Source organism: Onychomys torridus, chromosome 15 (assembly GCF_903995425.1).
Source record: "Onychomys torridus chromosome 15, mOncTor1.1, whole genome shotgun sequence".
Classification (NCBI taxonomy): domain Eukaryota; kingdom Metazoa; phylum Chordata; class Mammalia; order Rodentia; family Cricetidae; genus Onychomys; species Onychomys torridus.
The window spans coordinates 28,149,800-28,167,461 of record NC_050457.1 but is presented as its reverse complement, the minus strand read 5'-3'; the positions used below and the strand labels follow the sequence as shown (position 1 = coordinate 28,167,461).

Here is a 17,662-nt window from a genome sequence, read left to right as displayed (position 1 = left end):
AGAAAAGAGATCCACAACATGGATGAGAAACACAGGAAGGAAACTGAGATCAAGAAAAAAGGCAAACAAATGCTAGAAATGAAACACTCATTGACCAAATAACACAGTGGAAAGCATCAGCAGTGGACTAGACCAAGAGAAGAAAGAATATAAGAGGTGGAAGGCAAGGCCAAGGCAATGCAATACTCGAACAGCAAGAAAGAAAAAGAGCCGGGTGGGGGTGGTGCACACCTTTAATCTCAGCATTCAGGAGGCAGAGTCAGGCAGATCTCTGCGAGTTTGAGGCCAGTCTGGTCTACAAACTGAGTTCCAGGAAAGACACAAAGCTACACAAAGAAACCCTGTCTCAAAAAACCAAAAAAAGGAAAAAAAAAAAGGAAAGAAAGAAAAAGAGAGAGAGGGGAGGAAGGAAGGAATATGAAAGAAAGAAGGAAGGAAAAGGAAGGAAGAAAAGAAGAAAAGAAAAAGCAGTATGTCTATTGCATCTGAAAACTGTGGCACATGACTAAGGAACCAAACCAAGAATGGATGTGGTTAAGGACTCAGAGAAAAGCTAGTCAATGAAGTGATGTCTAAAATTTTCCTCAAATCTGGGGAAAGAAATGAACATTCAAGACCAAGAGTGACTTGGAATGTGCATGACCAAGGAAAAGTCTCTCCACAACACATAGTCAAGATGCTAAAAACTATTCAGTAAACTATTAAAAACTGTAAGAAAAAAGCAACTCAATTGAAAAGGCAAAAACATCCAAATAAACAATATCAGACGTCTCAGCAGAAACCCTAAAAGCTAGGAAAATTTCAAGCTCTGATATTAATCATCAACCAAAATTACTAATTCTAGCAAGCTGTCTTATACTATCAATATGGAATGAAGATATTTCAAGACAAGCAAAAAATTAAGCTACTTATCACCAAGTCAGGTCTGCAGAAAATCATCAAAAGAAACATGATGCTCAGAAGAGGAAGAAAGAATAGCCAGACCCTGGAAACAACCTAGATGCCTTTAGCTGAAGAAGGGATGAAGAAAATGTGGTACATATACACAATGGAGTACTACTCAGCAGAGAAAAACAATGACAGCATGAGGTTTGCAGGCAAATGGATGGATCTGGAAAAAGTCATCCTGAGTGAGGTAACCCAGACTCAGAAAGACGAACACGGTATGTACTCGTTCATAGGAGGATACTAGATGTAAAACAAAGGTGACTAGACCTACACAACTCCAGGGAGGCTACCTAGAAAATGGGACCCTAGGAAAGACACAGGGATCACCCAATGACAGAGAAATGGATGAGATCTACATGAACAACCTGGATGACAGTGGGAGTAATGAAGGGCAAGGTTCAAGGGAAAGAAAGCTTAGGGGAGCAGGAGATCCCAGCTGGATCAAGAATAGAAAGGGAGAACAAGGAATAACAGACCATGATAAATGATGAACATGAACATGAGAACAGGAATAGGCAGAATGCTGGAGAGGTCCCCAGAAATCCACAATGATACATCCTCTGTAGACTGCTGGCAACGGTCTAGAGAAAGCCTGATCTGACCTGGTCTGGTGAACAGATGGCCAAACACCCTAAAAGTCCTGCTGGAATTCTCATCCAATAACTGATGGATGTGGATGCAGAGATCCTCAGCCAGGTCCCAGGTAGAAAATGGAAAGACTTCCCATGCTCGTGGATAGGCAGGATTACCATAGTAAAAATGGCGATCTAACCAAAAGCAATCTACAGATTCATTGCAATCCCCATCAAATTACCAACACAATTCTTCCCAGATCTGGAAAGAATAATACTCAACTTCATATGGAAAAACAAAAAACCCAGGATAGCCAAAAGAATCCTGTACAATAAAACAATCTCTGGAGACATCACAATCCCTGACCTCAAGCTCTACTATAGAGCTACCATAATAAAAACAGCTTGGTACTGGCATAAAAACCAACATGTGGACCAATGGAATTGAATTGAAGACCCTGACATTAACCCGCACACCAAGAACATATAATTTTTGACAAAGAAGGCAAAAATGTACAATGGAAAAAAGAAAGCATCTTCAACAAATGGTGCTGGCATAACTGGATGTCAATGTGTAGAAGGCTGCAAATACATCCATATATGTCACCGTGCACAAAACTTAAATCCAAGTGGATCAAAGACCTCAACATAAATCCAGTTACTCTGAACCTGACAGAAGAGAAAGTAGGAAGTCGTCTTGAATGCACTGGCACCAGAGATCACTTTATAAATATAACACCAGTAACACAGACACTGAGAGAAACAATCAAACAATGGTACCTGTTGAAACTGAGAAGCTGTTATAGAGCAAAGGACATGGTCAACAAGACAAAGCAACAGCCTACAGAATGGGAAAAGGTCTTCACCATCCCCACATCTAACAGAGGGCTGATATCCACAATATATAAAGAACTCAAGAAATTAGATATCAAAATGCCCAACAGTCCAATTAAGAAATAGGCTATAGAACTAAACAGAATTCTCAACACAGGAAGTTCAAATGGCTGAAAGACATATAAGGAATTGCTCAACATCCCTAATTATCCGGGAAATGCAAATAAAAATGACTCTGAGATACCACCTTACACCTGTCAGAGTGGCTAAGATCAAAAGCACAGAAGACAGCTTATGCTGGAGAGGATGTGGAGCAAGGGTAACTCTCCTCCACTGCTGGTGGGAATGCAAGCTTATACAGCCACTTTGGAAATCAATATGGTGTTTCCTTAGAAAATTGGGAATCCATTTCCCCCAAGACCCAGTGGTAGCACTCTTGGGCATATACCTAAGAAATGCTCAATCATACCACAAGGGCATTTGTTCAGCTATATTTATATCAGCATTGTTTGTAATAGCCAGAACCTGGAAACAACCTAGATGCCCTTCAACTGAAGAATGGATAAAGAAAATATGGTATATATACACAAGATTGGAAAAAGCATAGGGACAAATAGCCAAACGAATGGAAGCACATGAATTATGAACCAAAGGCTGTGGAGCCCCCAGCCAGAACAGGCCCTCTGGATAAGTAAGACAATTGAATAGCTTGAACTGTTTGGGAGGCATCCAGACTGTGGGACTGGGACCTGTCCTTAGTTCATGAGCTGGCTGTTTAGAACCTTGGGCTTACACAGGGACACTTTGCTCAGCCTGGATGGAGGGGACTGGACCTGCCTATACTGCATCCACCAGGTTTAAATGAATCCCCAGGGGAATGGAGGGAAGGAGATGGGGGGAAGGTGGGGTTGGGGGCGGGAAGGGGGATGACGGGAACCCATGGCTGATGTGTAAAATTAAAACACAAATATAATTAATAAAACAACAATAATAATAAAAATATTGCTGTAATCAGGAGTAAAGAATAAATTTAATGAGAGTAATAGATTAACATAGGAGAACTAGGAGGAAGTAAACCATGCAATACTGAGGAAGCCAGCAACCCCCCAATACACATAGGGAACTCCCAAAATAAAGAAGCACAAATAATCAAATTTAGAAAAATTCAACACAGTTAAGGAAGTGCACTACTGAAAACCTTCCTAAAACACACACATATTCATACACACAAGAAACTTAGATGAGTTATACTATAGTGAGAAGACACTGTCTCCCCCAGCCACCAAAGGCCATCGAATGAAAAGCCTAGTGCTAGGTATGGGTTACTTAATTTTTAGTTGTTGGTCAATGGGGTCTCATAGACGCTCCAGAAAGAATTATAGGCTATTGCTCTTGGTTACCTTATAGAATTTGATGGCTATATTCTATTGTTGAAAACACCATAGAGCAGGGAGAAATCAAGCTATTACTGACCTGGAGGCTTCGTTTCTATTGACCTACTTTCATGTTAGAAAGTGCTGTGCATGCTACCAGGGAATAAATATAAAAACAAAAGTCTTTCTAGGGATGAACCCTGCAAGCTACAATAAGACTGGCTTGGTAAGATATGCTTGCTGATGCAATATGACTATCGTGAGAATGAGAAAACTAGTTTCTGATTGGACTTAAAACCTGCACTGAAAGATGGAACCTATGCCTGGAATTGTTAACAGGGCCCAGAGTCTGTTGCTAGCTAGGCCACAGGTCCTAGCGAAGAACTCAGTATTATTATTTAGCTAAATGGACTCAGTAATAAACTGCCCTGTATGTTCTTATCTTTACACTCACAGATTAGTGTCTTTCAGCCCTCATCAGACAAGCTTCTTTTTGCAGTAGATGGTGATCAATACAGAGATCTACATTTGGTAAAGTGTGAAAAATAGAAGACTGTAGAGTACTCACATCCATATTATACCTCTCCCCCATATGTTTGGGGATCATTTTGGAAGAGGGAGTGGAAAGATTTTAAGAGCTAGAGTTAGTGGATATCTACAGCAAAAACATTTGCTGTATAATGATTGCATATAAACACAAGCAGCTGTGACTGCTTGCATAAGACCTGCAGCATGGGTTTGGGAAGGCCTCATGAAGTTCTGCCCCTAGCTGTGGCAGAGCTATTGGCAAGTGATGGCTGATGGAGAAGAGAAAGTCCATTTTCTTCCAGTAGCCAGCCACTGAGAGGACACTCACACTCCAATGGATGGTCCCACACTCACACATCTAGAGGCAGCACTAAGTTGACTCAGTGAATAAAAAAAAGGAACAAGAAAAGAGAAGATGAAGTTGACAGGGGAAAACAGTAGTGTGGCTGATAATGGGGAAATTGTAGGGAGGGGGGAAATAGAGGTGGATTTGATCAAAATTCATTACATATATGTATGTGTGAAATTCTCATACAATAAAAAAGAAACAAGCCAGGTGTAGTGGCACATGCCTTTAATCCCAGCACTTAGGAGGCAGAGGCAGGTGGATCTCTTGAGTTCAAGACCAGCCTGGTCTACAAAGTGAGTTCTAGGACAGCCAGAGCTATATAGTAAGACTCTGTCTCAAAAATATAAAACAAACTAAAAAATAAACATATCTTACTGGCAAAGACATAAAGAGTAAAACAATCAAGCCACTGGAAGAACATGTAAGAGTGGCTGTATTTCTGATAAACACACTGAAAACTTTATAAAGACCATTACCTAGTTTTCTTAAGGGAAACAACATAATAAGCTGCTGTAAAAACCATAAATACATAGATAGGCACTCAACATTGATATACCCAAATGTTTATAATGTACCCAATTTCATAAACTTTACACTAAATGGCCAGTTTAGTCCAAATATAGTAATAATTAAGTAACTTCTCAATAGATCAACCAGATAACCCAAAAATTCACAGAAACTTGATAGTTAAATTGATCAAATGGACTTAACAAGTATCTACAGAATATTGTACCTAAATGTCCTCTAAATTGGATCACATTTTAGGTAATAAAATAAAAACAAAACAAAACCATATAATATCTTGTATTTTATCAGATCATAGCAGAATGAGACTAAATATCAATATCAAGAGAAATTATAGATAATATATAAATACATAGAGTGATCAGCAAGTTGTTTGAGAAAATGAGGAAGGAAATTAAAAAATTTGTAAAATAAAAGGTGAAATGAAAACACAATGTATAAGAATCTTTGAAACACAAAAACGATAATTTTAAGAGGAAGGCTTTTAGTTGTCTCCCTTAGAAACTGCCTCTGTGAACTACTTGAGATATTTTATCTTTAGACCTTCCCACAGGTAGCAATGGGCACCCCTAAAACTCTATAAGCCTCCTCCCTACTTTTCAAGGCCAGCAGCCTAAATGTGATTCCACAGACAACAGATGCAAATTCCACAGACATCTGTCCCAACCTTGATGAAATACAGAGAATGTACACCATTTGAGCATTTTTGGGCTATGACCCCAGGGAGAAAAGTAGGAGGCTCTCAGTACCTGGGTTGTCTTTGTGCATTCAGAGAGGGCATACAATCTAAATACTTCCTTTCTAAGAGAGAACAATTAGTGTGTAATTAACCCACTTAGAGTAAGTATCTAACAGAGGCTAGAATCCCTAGCTGAGCTGATTGGTGAATATATTTAGCTATCTAAAAGCCAATCATTAGAGATTTTAGGAGACCTTTAATTGTGAAGACATTAACATGAAGGCTACATGTATAATAAAAGTCAAGAAATATGACACTACTAACAAAACACAATAATACTCCAGCAAACAACTCCAACAAAATGGAGATTTATGAATAGTTTAACAGAGAAATTAAAATAATGGTTTGGGCTGAGATTATAGGTCAATGACAGAGTATATGAGTTTAGCAAGCTTGAGTCCCAGGGATCAATCTCCTATACATATAGAGATGCACAAATTACATACAACATACACACCACACATACAGAAGTTTAAGGAAGCTAGCGCATAGATGAACAACTATTTGAAATCAGAAAAATAATATATGTACAAAATGAGTTCAATAAAGATAGACACAGAACAGAAATCTTGGAGCTGAAGAATATAATACTTAAATTGGAAAATGTATATGAAAGCAGTAACAGGTGATTCAATGAAGTAAAAGGAAGAATCCATGACTCAGAATAAGGTCATTTGGAAAAAAATAAAGAAATTAAAGAAATAAAGAAAGCCTACAGGATTTATGAGAAACCATCAAAAACATTCACACTGTGGGACTCTTAAAAGAAGAGAGAAAAAATGAGGAAGAAAGTTTATCAAAAGGAATAATGGCACCAACCCCAACAAATCTGAGGAAAGAGATAAATATTTGGGTGTGTGATACATGAGGTTCTCCAACAAGTTTCAACCAAAGATTTCACAGAGATATATTCTTATCAGGCTTTGGATGTAGCTCAGCGGTAGTGTGCTTGCCTAGTGTGTGTTAGACACCGAATAAAATTCCTGGTCCCACAAAAACAAACGAAGTTATAATCATCGAAGAAAAAGAATGCAGAAAGCAGTACAGGAAGACAGGTTTATAATGTACAAGGCAACTCCATAGGCCTTTCCATGTATTTCTATGCAGAGTTGTGTAAAAGCAAGGTAAAAGACCCAAGGTGCTGGAAGGAAAACACTGCTAGCCATGTATATTTATCTATTAATGTCTTCTTCGGAAATTTAAGCATGATGAAGACTTTACAAGATGTGTAAGAGCTGAGGAACTTCATAATCACAAGACAAATTATAGAAAAAAAATGCCAAAGGGAGTTCTTCAAAATGAAATAAAGAGATCCTAACTAGTAACATCAAAGCACAAAAATCAGAGGTAAAGGTAAGTATACTATTGAATTAAGGCTAATGTTAATACCACTACGGCAGCATGTAGCCACCCATAATTCTGGCATTAATGGCTAACAGGCAAAAGTATTTAACACTTCTATAGCTATGGTTTGTTAATAGATGCTGTGGTGGTTAATCTCCATTGTTTACTTTGCTGGATTAGAATCATCATGGAAGTACAACTCCTGGGTTGTCTATGAACATGTTTCTAGGAAACTCTAACTGAGCAGGGCAGACCTAGAGTGAATGTGGACAGCACCATTGAATGAGCTGATGTGCCAGGCAGAAGAAAACAAAGAAAATCAGCCGAGCATCAACATTCACCTCTTGTGTGGTGGTTTTAACAAGAATGGCCCCTGTAGGCTCATATATTTGAATGTTTAGTCACCAGGAAGTGAAACTCTTTGGAGATGTGGCCTTATTGAAGGAAGTGTGTCACTGGGGTGGGGGTGGACTTTGAGGTTTCAAAAGGTCATGCTAGGCCCAGTCTTTCTCTGCCTCTCTCTGCCTATGCATCAGGATATAGCTCTCAGTTACTGCTCCAGCTCCCACATGTCTGCATGCTCCCCACCATGATGATAGTGGACTAAACCTCTGAAACTGTGAGCAAGCCCCCATTTAAACGCTTTCTTTTATAAGAGTTGCCTTGGTCATGTGTCTCTTCAGAGCAACGGAACACTGACTAATACATCTCTCTACTTCCTAAGGACAGAATGTGGCAAGCTGCCATATGATCCTGCCACCATACTTTCCTTAAACTGTGAGCCAAAATAAATCTTTTCCTTAAGTCGCTCTTACTGAATATTTTGTCACAGCAACAAGAAAACTTAAAACACACACACACACACACACACACACACACACACACACACGTAAAATGTGTAAAAATTGTAAAATGTGGCATTATAAATAGAAGTCAAGAGAATTAAAGTATATAAGTTTTCTATGTGATCAAATTTAGATTGTTGTCAGCTTAAAACACATCAATATAATGATAAAATATTTCATTCAATCCTCATGGAAACCCACAAAGCAAAAAATAGTAACTATATGAAGAGAAATGCCAAGGGGGTTAAAAATCTATAAAACAGTCAAAAAGTGACAAATGGTGATAGAAAGTTTTTGTCACAGACATTTATTTTAAATTTAAAGGAAGATTAAATTATTTAGTTAAAAGATGTAAGGGAGATTTGAATGCCTTTAAGAAAGATTTAAAAAGACCCAAGTCTACATACTGTCACTATGTAAGCCCATTCAGATTTAGAGACACATAAACTGTGAGGGAAAGCATGGAAAAATCCATGCAAGTACAAATTAAAAGACAGCAGTAGGAACTATATCAGAAAACGAAGGACACTGAGTGACCAAGTAAAGTGACCAAGAGGAGATTACAAAACAACAAGTAGTTAATTAAACAAATGCAATTTACACTTGCAAATACAAATACATCCACCACTGGAGCACCAATACACATAAAACAAATGTCAACAGAGCTGAGAAGGGACAGACACATTGAGACAATAAAAGGAGACTTTGATATTCCACTTTCAACAATGGGTAAATCAGCTGGACAGAAAAGCAAGGCAGAAATGTTGGGGTTTAGCTTATTGTAGACAAAACAGACACACTCTATAAAGGTATCTTTTTCTGAAGTGTGTGCAAAACATTCTTTAAAGTAGAAAATATGTTAGGATTAACAAATTTAAGATTAGAATAACTCCTAGCATCTTTTTCTGGCTACCATGATTAAGTAGGACTTACACCAGGGATAAAAGTATGGTCCAGGATATATAAATCAGTAAGTCTACCACATCACTATTAAAAGCAAAGGACAAAAACCTCAAATGATCATCTAAATGGATATAGGAAAAAATGACAAAACGCAACCAACTTTTCATTATGAAAATCCTCAGTTAATTAGGAACAGAAGGAAAGTATTTTAACACATTAAAAGCCATCATGATAAATCCATAGCTAACATACTACACAACTGAGAAAAGCTGAAGGCCTTTCCTCTAGGCTATGGAAGAAAAGAGATGCCCTTTCTCATCACTTCTAGTGAGCACAGTACTACAAGTACTAGCCAGGAAGGAAAAGGAAGGAAAAGGCATCCTAACTGGAAAGTAAGAAAACTGATTGCTTTCACTGTGATTAGAGAACCCTAAAGAATCTGATCAAAAATCCTGTTACAAATGATGAGCAAAAAACAGAAAAGGACTTCCCAGAGTTCTTACAGACTCACAAAAGACATTGACTAGCCACAAAAATCTTGAGCAAGAATAAAGCTGAAAGAATTACACTTCCTGATTTCCCATTGTATTTCAGAACTGAAGATATCAGAGTCGTGTGGTGATTTCTAAAGCAGGCAACCCAGTGATGAAACATAATAGAAGTCAGTGAAATCAAGCCATGCATGCAAAGCAAGTGATCTTCAACCAATCTGCCAAGAATGCAGAAGGATAATCTCTTACATAAGTCGTGGTAAGAAAATTAGAAATTCACATGAAAAAAAAAATGAAATCATAGCCTTATCAGACACTACACACAAAATTGCCCAAAATGGATTAAAGCCTTACACAGGAGAGCCAAAGCTATAAAACAACCAGAAGAGAACAAGGTTAGCATTCCATGACTTTGGTTTTGGCAGAGGAGTTTTGGAAATGACACCTATAGCACAAGCAATAGACGCCAAAATGAACATCTGGGGATGTATAAAATTAAAACACTTTTAAAACTGAGAAAGTAATCCCCCAAATGAAAAGGCAATCTGTGGAATGCTAAAATGTATTTGCAAGGCATATATGCAATAAGGATCAATACTCAAAATTTACAAACAGCAAGGAAAATTTAGTAAACACAAGAAATAACCCAGTTGAATATTGACCAATTATATAAAATAGACATGTTTTTCCCAAGAAGATATACATAGGGCCCATAGGTACTTGAGAAAGTGTCTTTTTTTTTTTTTCATAGAGAAACACTAGCCAAAACCACAGCAAGATATTACCTCACAAGTACTAGAAGCCTATTGATTAAAAGTCACAATGTAAGAGGTTGTGGCAAGAATTTTGAGAAAAGGGAGTCTTTATACATCATTGCCAGGAATGCAAGTTGGTACTGCCATAATGGAAAACACTATAGAGATTCTTCAAAAATTAAAGCAACATTACAACACATCCTAGCAATGTGGCTTCTGGATAAATCTCCACAGTATAAAATGGCTGCCTCAAAGCTTTTACTACATTCTTATGTTCACTGCTGTTGATTTCATAAATGCCAGTCTCTTAACAGATGAACAGATACAGAAATGGTGAGATATACAAACACAATATGTTTGTAGACATGAACATATATACACCACATGAATACATGAAATTCCGCCTTTCTAAAGAAATCATTCCTAAAATTTGAGACAAACGGAAGAACTCACAAAACATTACAATAAACAAAACAGGCCACGTACAGAAAGACAAATCTCGTGTGATCTCACCTAAGTGGAATCTAAGAAGGTCAAACGTGGAAGAGCAGAAGGGAGAGAGGTGGTTCCCAGAGACTGGCTAAGATGGAAAAATGGGGGAGATTTTGTCAAAGGATGAAAAAGTTTTAAGAGAAATGCTGGAAATACTGTAGTTAATAGTAATGTATGTCTACTTGAAATTTGTTTCATATACGTAAAATTTGGTTAAGGTCTTAGGCTTTCCATCACACTAAAAAAGGAAAAACTATGTGAATCAGTGATATGTTAGTTCACACCGCACACATGCATGAAAACATCCTCTCGGCCTATACACAATGTATCAATTATCCCTCAAGGAAGCTAATACAAAAGGAGGCATAATCATTCATGAAGGGAAGAACTGCAGGGCCAGTGAGATGGCTCAGGGAGTAAAGGTGCTTCTTTTGTTGACCTGAGTTTGACCCCTGGAACTCAGAGTAGATGAAGAGAACTGACCCCCCCAAAAGTCGTTCTCTGACCTCCACACAAAAGCCAATGCATGCACGTAACAGCACTTTCACATACATATACACACATTCTGATAACAAATAACTTGTAAAAGAGGGGAGCGGAGGGGATTCTGTAATTAAAGACCTTATCAACCAATTAGATTAAGTTATACCTCATCACAAATTTAGAGCTAATGCACTATGCAACAATTATATAAATAGTAATTATTAAATCTCTGAGACAAATAATCCTATATGTATATAAACCTAAGGAAATACATTCAAATACATGTGCAATAAAACCCTGGAGAGGAAGTGAATCCATATAATAAAAACAGATTGAACATACTTCTTTCAATAGCTGGTAGAACTAGAGCAGAAAAAAAAAATAGAAAGAATATGAAAGATTACATACCAGTCTCAAGCAGGCTGCCCTCATGGATATGTACAAGAACACTGTACCCAATCACTGTAGAAAACACATCAGTTTTACATGCACACACAACACTCATGGAGAATACAGGGTATTCAATTATCCTAATGTGGCCAAACAAAGAAACTATTAAGGATGCCCTCAATGTAGAGGCAAAAGAGTGAGCGCTGTCATCATGGAAAAGCATGAAAGAATAAAACTCCCAGGTAAAGGAGATGTACAGAGGAAGCTGGGAATAGAACTGAATTTTATCACTGTGGAACACCACCAAACCACAAGGCTAAAGGGTGTGAGAAATAAGGATATGCCATGAGATCACAAAGTAACTGAGAAAATGACTGAATCAAGTCCTCACTTACAAAAAAGGACCTTGAATGAAAATGGACTAATATTTGTAATCAAAAGACTTAATGCAGTTGAGTGGATTTTTAAAAGGATTTGTCAGTATTCTCCTTACAAGAAACTCCATTCACTAGTAATGATACACACAGATGTACATAAAAAGTTAAAGAGAGAGGTTCCATACGAGCAGAAATGAAAAGTGAGCAGAGTAGCTATATTTTCATCAGCAAACACAGACTTTAATTTTAAAACTATAAAAGGAGATGTGGTCACTGTATAGTTCTAATAAATAGATCATTGACTAAGAGGAAGTAGCAATTATAAATAACTCATATATGCATCGAGTCTACGCATCCAATTCCACTACACAGCAAATGGACTTAATAGATATTTACCAAACATTTTATCAAATACACACTCTTATTAGCATAGAGAGCATTCTCAATGATAGACCAACAAAAATTAAAACTGATAGTTAAATTAACTAATATTGGAATACATAAGATCAAGACAGAAAAGTAGCATTTTATATACCAATAATACATTTGATGAGAAAAGCAATCATAATTACCATAGTCTTTCTCTGCATTCTCTTTTATTCTCTCTTTTCTACACACACACACACACACACACACACACACACACACAGAGAGAAATGCATTTAAGTTATATGGCGAAGGTCTGTAGGCTACAAAACAAGACCTTGTTGCAAAAAATAAAATAAAACAAGCAAAAAAAAAATAATAAACTAACAAGATGGGCATGGTAGCATGTAGTGGTATTCCCAGTACTTTGGAGGGTGAGGTAGGAGGATCATGGGTTTGTGGTCAGCCTGGGTTACAGAGCAAGACCTTATTTCAAACAAAACAAATGGCCAAATAACCTGATTTAAAAAATGGGCAAAAGGCGAGATATCTCTCATCTTCACACAGATACCATCTCATCTCAGTTGGTGCAGACATCTTTTAAAAGGGAAAAGTAACAAATACTGAATGCTGAGGAGAAAAGAGCTCTTAGGCATGATGGTTAGGGATGTAAATTAGTATAACAATTATGAAAAATAGAATGGAAGTGCCTCAAACCACAAGAAATGGAACCATGAAAGAAAAACAATAATGTTAATATTGTACATGTTCAAAGGAGCTGAGATCCTTGCATCAAAGACACACGTGCACACATGCTTATTGCAGCAGTATATGCTACTCTCTACACCCAACAAGTGAAATCACTGGAAATGCCTGCCAATAGATGACTGAAGTTTTCAGTGTGGGATGTAAGCGTGATGGAATATCATGCAGTCATGGAGAGAATGAAGCGCGTGGTCTGCAGCAGTGCTGATGGAACTAGAACACACTATATTGGGGGTAAGACAGGTGGACAAAGGAAGATGCCACCTGTTCTCCGTCACCTTTGAAACTGAAAAAAGTGGATCGCATTGAAAAACAACAATGGCCACGTTAAGACAGAAGTAAAGTGGCAAGGGAAATGGGAGAGAGTTGGATAACAGATGCCAACATCTGGCTAGATAGAAGGAATTAGTTCTCCCAGACAACTACTATCGATGCCAATCCGTTATAGGCCTCAAAATGATTGGCCCCTAACATATAAATAATAGTGTGTGCTGCCAGTCACACAATTTTGATTTGATGATATGATCATCAAATTCCTCAAATGACCATACTGCACCACATAAGTATAAATAGATATCAATTAAAAATAAATTAATAAAATTAAAAATTGATTTTGAAGAAAAACAACTTTGAGGAAAAGATACAACAACAACACACAAACAACCAAATACATGAGAGAATGCTCAACCCAATCATCTGAAAATATGAACTAACTCTCCAGAGAAACACCAAATACTGGTTAGGATGTTGGAGTAAATAGAAATCTCAGATGCCATTGGTGGGAGTATAATATGGTACAATCATTTTTTAAAAACATCAGGCATTTTCTTTTAAAACTCAACTCTCACCTGTGCTATTGCATAATATTTCATCCCTGCTCCTTCACCCAAGAGAAAGAGAAATACAGGCTCATCAAAGACCTGACCAAAACCTTCACACCAGCTTGCTCATGCATGACAAATGAAAACTAAAACCGACCCAAGTATCCATATACAGCAGAAAGCAAAACAAAGTGATTACTACAGAAGAATGTCACTCAGCAACAAAAAGATTAAACCACTTCATATCACAACATGGATGAATATAAAAAGCACTGGCTAGAAATAGTAATGGGCAAGACTATATGAAGTTCATGGGCACGCATTATACAAGAAAGATGAGCAATGGTTACCTCTTGGAATTGACTATGGATGTGAAGAAATATGAAGACTGTTTTGTGACTAAACATTTATGTCCTCTCCAAATGTCTATGTTCAAACCAGAAGCCTGATATAATGGTATTTGAAGAGGGAGCCTTTGGGAAGCAACTGGGCCATAAGAATAAGCCCCTTATGAATTGAGTTAGTGTCCAGGAGCTTTTCCATCTTGTATCACGGTAGGAACAATGAGAAGATGGTAGTTTGCAACTCAGAAAAGCACCCTCCCTAGAATTCACCCATGCAGGCACCATGATCTTTGGTTCCAGCTTCCAAAACTGGGAGCAGTCAATGTCTGTTGCTTAAGACTGTTAGTCTATGAAAAACAGTTAGATCTGAACCAGTAAGGACTATGGTAATTTTGGAGGTAATGGTGACATTCTGTATTTCACTCAGGAATCATGGATATATGCAACTGGCAAAATTCTGAGAAATCACAGGTAAGATACGTACATCTCATTGTCCATATTCTTAAGGCAAAAGAAAAGTCAGTAATCAACTGAATGATGACCAATGGTACCCATGCCAAAGCATTCAGAGAAAAACAGCTACAGGTTAATTTACATGCATCAAACACATCATGATTAATAAGTGGCTAGGGAGATGAGCATACATGTGTATAATAAAATGATAATGGTAAAATATTGGTGGTCAGTACACAGGTGTTATGCTCAAAAAAACTTTTTTAAAGTATTCTGTCCTTGTATAATTTTAAACCAAGATTTTATAAAACAGTGCTTTCAATAGTGCATTGAAAATTTCTGTACAACAAATTGTACTTTATATTTTGAAAGTAAAAACCTCATCTGCTTAATGACAAATATTAGTATTTGATACATGTCCAAATTAAACAGCAAAATGCTTTCAGACAAGGAAAAACATTTATTCTAGCCAGGCATGGTGGCACACCATTGCATATCCAGCATCCAGGGAGCTCAGTCGATAAGAGGGTAAGTCTGAGGCAAGCCTGAGCTACATAGCAAAAACCTGTCTCAAAAAATAAAACAAAACAAAAGCCTGACCCGGAACAAAACTCAAGATGTGGCCAGCAAGTTAGTTCAATGGGTACAGGCGCTCGCCGCCAAGCCTTTGCACTGACAAAATGGAGGACTAAACTGGCCCTGTGACTTGTCCTCTACTTCCACACAAGAGTCCTGGGGAAGCCCGTGCTCATGCATGCACACACAATAACTTATAAAAAGTAAAAATGAAAGCAAACCAACAATAGACCTTTAGAAATATCATTAGCCTTTGACTAAGAAAAAAAGTAAACAGGTTTCTTTTTCTCTTTGGAGTTGAATTGATTTATGTCAGCATATTTTGTTTTAAGGAGATAACTACAAATATTCAATGATTATAATTTACCCCAGGAAAGCCTCAAGTGGAGCTTATATTTTATAAGTTTTATGTGACTACATACTTTCTAGGAATTTTTTAACTTTTTAAAAAGAATTAATTTTTAAGATATAGTTTTTAATAATTTATAAACTGTTACATATAAACTATCACAGGGATGCTAAATATGAGACTTGGAAAATAACATGAGTATTTTCTTCCTTTGACTAGCATACACTAATTCTAACTAACATGTCCATGAAGGTCTGCTTGTGTATATTTACATGCTTTTAGATTTGCAAAGCTCTCAAGCGTGAGTGCTCTGCCGGGTCATACGTTACCTCCAGTATAGGGTTTCCAGTTATAATGCTTTCCCCGGAAAGGCATACTGTCAAAGTCTGCACACTGTTTTTCTCGAAAATCTCGGGAACCCAAAGGGCATGGCTAAAATAAAATAAAATCATAAATGGTACCATTGTTGTAAAATACCAAAACCAAGGGACAGTGTCCCTAAAATTTGTATTTACTGACCACCACCCTATCTCCTCTGGGTTTCATCGGACTTTTGTTTTACCAGTCTACAATAAAGACTCACACTGGAGTGTCCGAATTGTAAGCCTAGGTGAAAAGAAATGACCACGGTGACTTAAACTAAGTGCCAGAAAGCTGCCATGGGACTTTACATGTTTTGTAGCCATAATACCTCCTTACAGAGACACATGGAAACCAGACAAGAACCTAGACCACAAGACCCCTTGGTAACCATGTCTGGAGCTCAGGTACCATAGCTCGCTGTAGATTTACTTGCAGGCACCAAGATGCACAGCACCAAGACGGCATCTAGCTTGTAAATTGCCATTTGTACCCCGATCACTGCAGATGCTTCCAGATGAAAACCAGAAGTCGAACTGGGAAAAATGCTAGGATTCAACTCCAAGCACCTTCAAATTCAAGGGGTTTGGACTTATTAAAATGTAAACTTCACATTTTAACATCACAGAAAATGAAATGATTCATTGGTACCACATGTTTTTAGGGGGAAAGGAAATGATGAAGAAACAATAACTGGTTATAAAAGTTTGCAGTGTTTCCTTTACCTGAAAAATTTAAAGAGAAAATCCTGCCAATCTAACTAGGTCTAAATTATAATTGCCACAATCATCCTTTACTCAACTCTGAATACAAAGGTTGAAAGTATAACATCTCATGAAGTATTTCAGCAATAGGACAATTTGATTCATCTTTTAGATTTCTATAGCATTGTAGCACTTAAAATAATAATAATAAAAAGCTATAAATTTTGAAACACTGAGAAAACTTTCTACTTGAACATAGAACAGAATATGTCATTAAAGAACAAAATGGGAGGAAGGTAATGTTGGAAATCCAAGGCAGGGCACTGTAGAAGCTGGGTAGTGACAGTATGTCACTGAACCATACCTCCAGTCCAGGAAATACTTAACTCAGAATAAATGACAAGTGAGTTACAGGCATCCTCAGAGACAGTCTTGAGGACCTTCTTAGCACCTCCCTTAGATATCTTCCTCTGAAGATCTTTGTACAATGTCCAAGATCAGTAAGTAATAGTAAATAATTTCTATGAAATGTGTGAAAATAATAGACCATGGTGTGCAAATATTTATATGGCTGTCATTACTTACTATAGGTTGTGGCTCAAAATTTTTAGCATATTAAGTCCAAAGCCTCAGATTGTAAAATAGTGGCAGCAGCTGTACATTATGTTAAGAGCCTCAGATCTTTAAATGTACTCAGTAGAGCGAAACACACCACCAGTTCCAAACCTAAGGCTTCTTTCTGCGTAATTACTCTGTGGCCCACTTTTAGCAAGTGTGTCGTGTTCTGCTTACAAGCCCTTCTTTTCACTGTTTGCTAATATTTGGATCTTTGGAACACTGACATTTGACATTGCTACATAACATCCTTTTACATTGCTACATGACACTGTCATCTACAAAGTTCATGGTCAAGAACCATACAATCAAACTACAAACAAACAAAAACAAAAAAACTCACAATGTTTTAAATGTTTAT

General features: G+C 37.4%; 1 protein-coding gene across 1 annotated transcript in view; it reads right to left on the bottom strand.

Annotated features, from left to right (window-relative positions):
• The window catches only part of Adamts6 (ADAM metallopeptidase with thrombospondin type 1 motif 6), a 241,420-nt gene that overhangs the window by 75,512 nt on the left and 148,246 nt on the right, over positions 1 to 17,662 (bottom strand). The window contains exon 15 of the mRNA XM_036207143.1: positions 15,952 to 16,054. Coding sequence (XP_036063036.1) covers positions 15,952 to 16,054 — 103 coding nt within the window. The remainder of the gene's footprint in view (positions 1 to 15,951; positions 16,055 to 17,662) is intronic.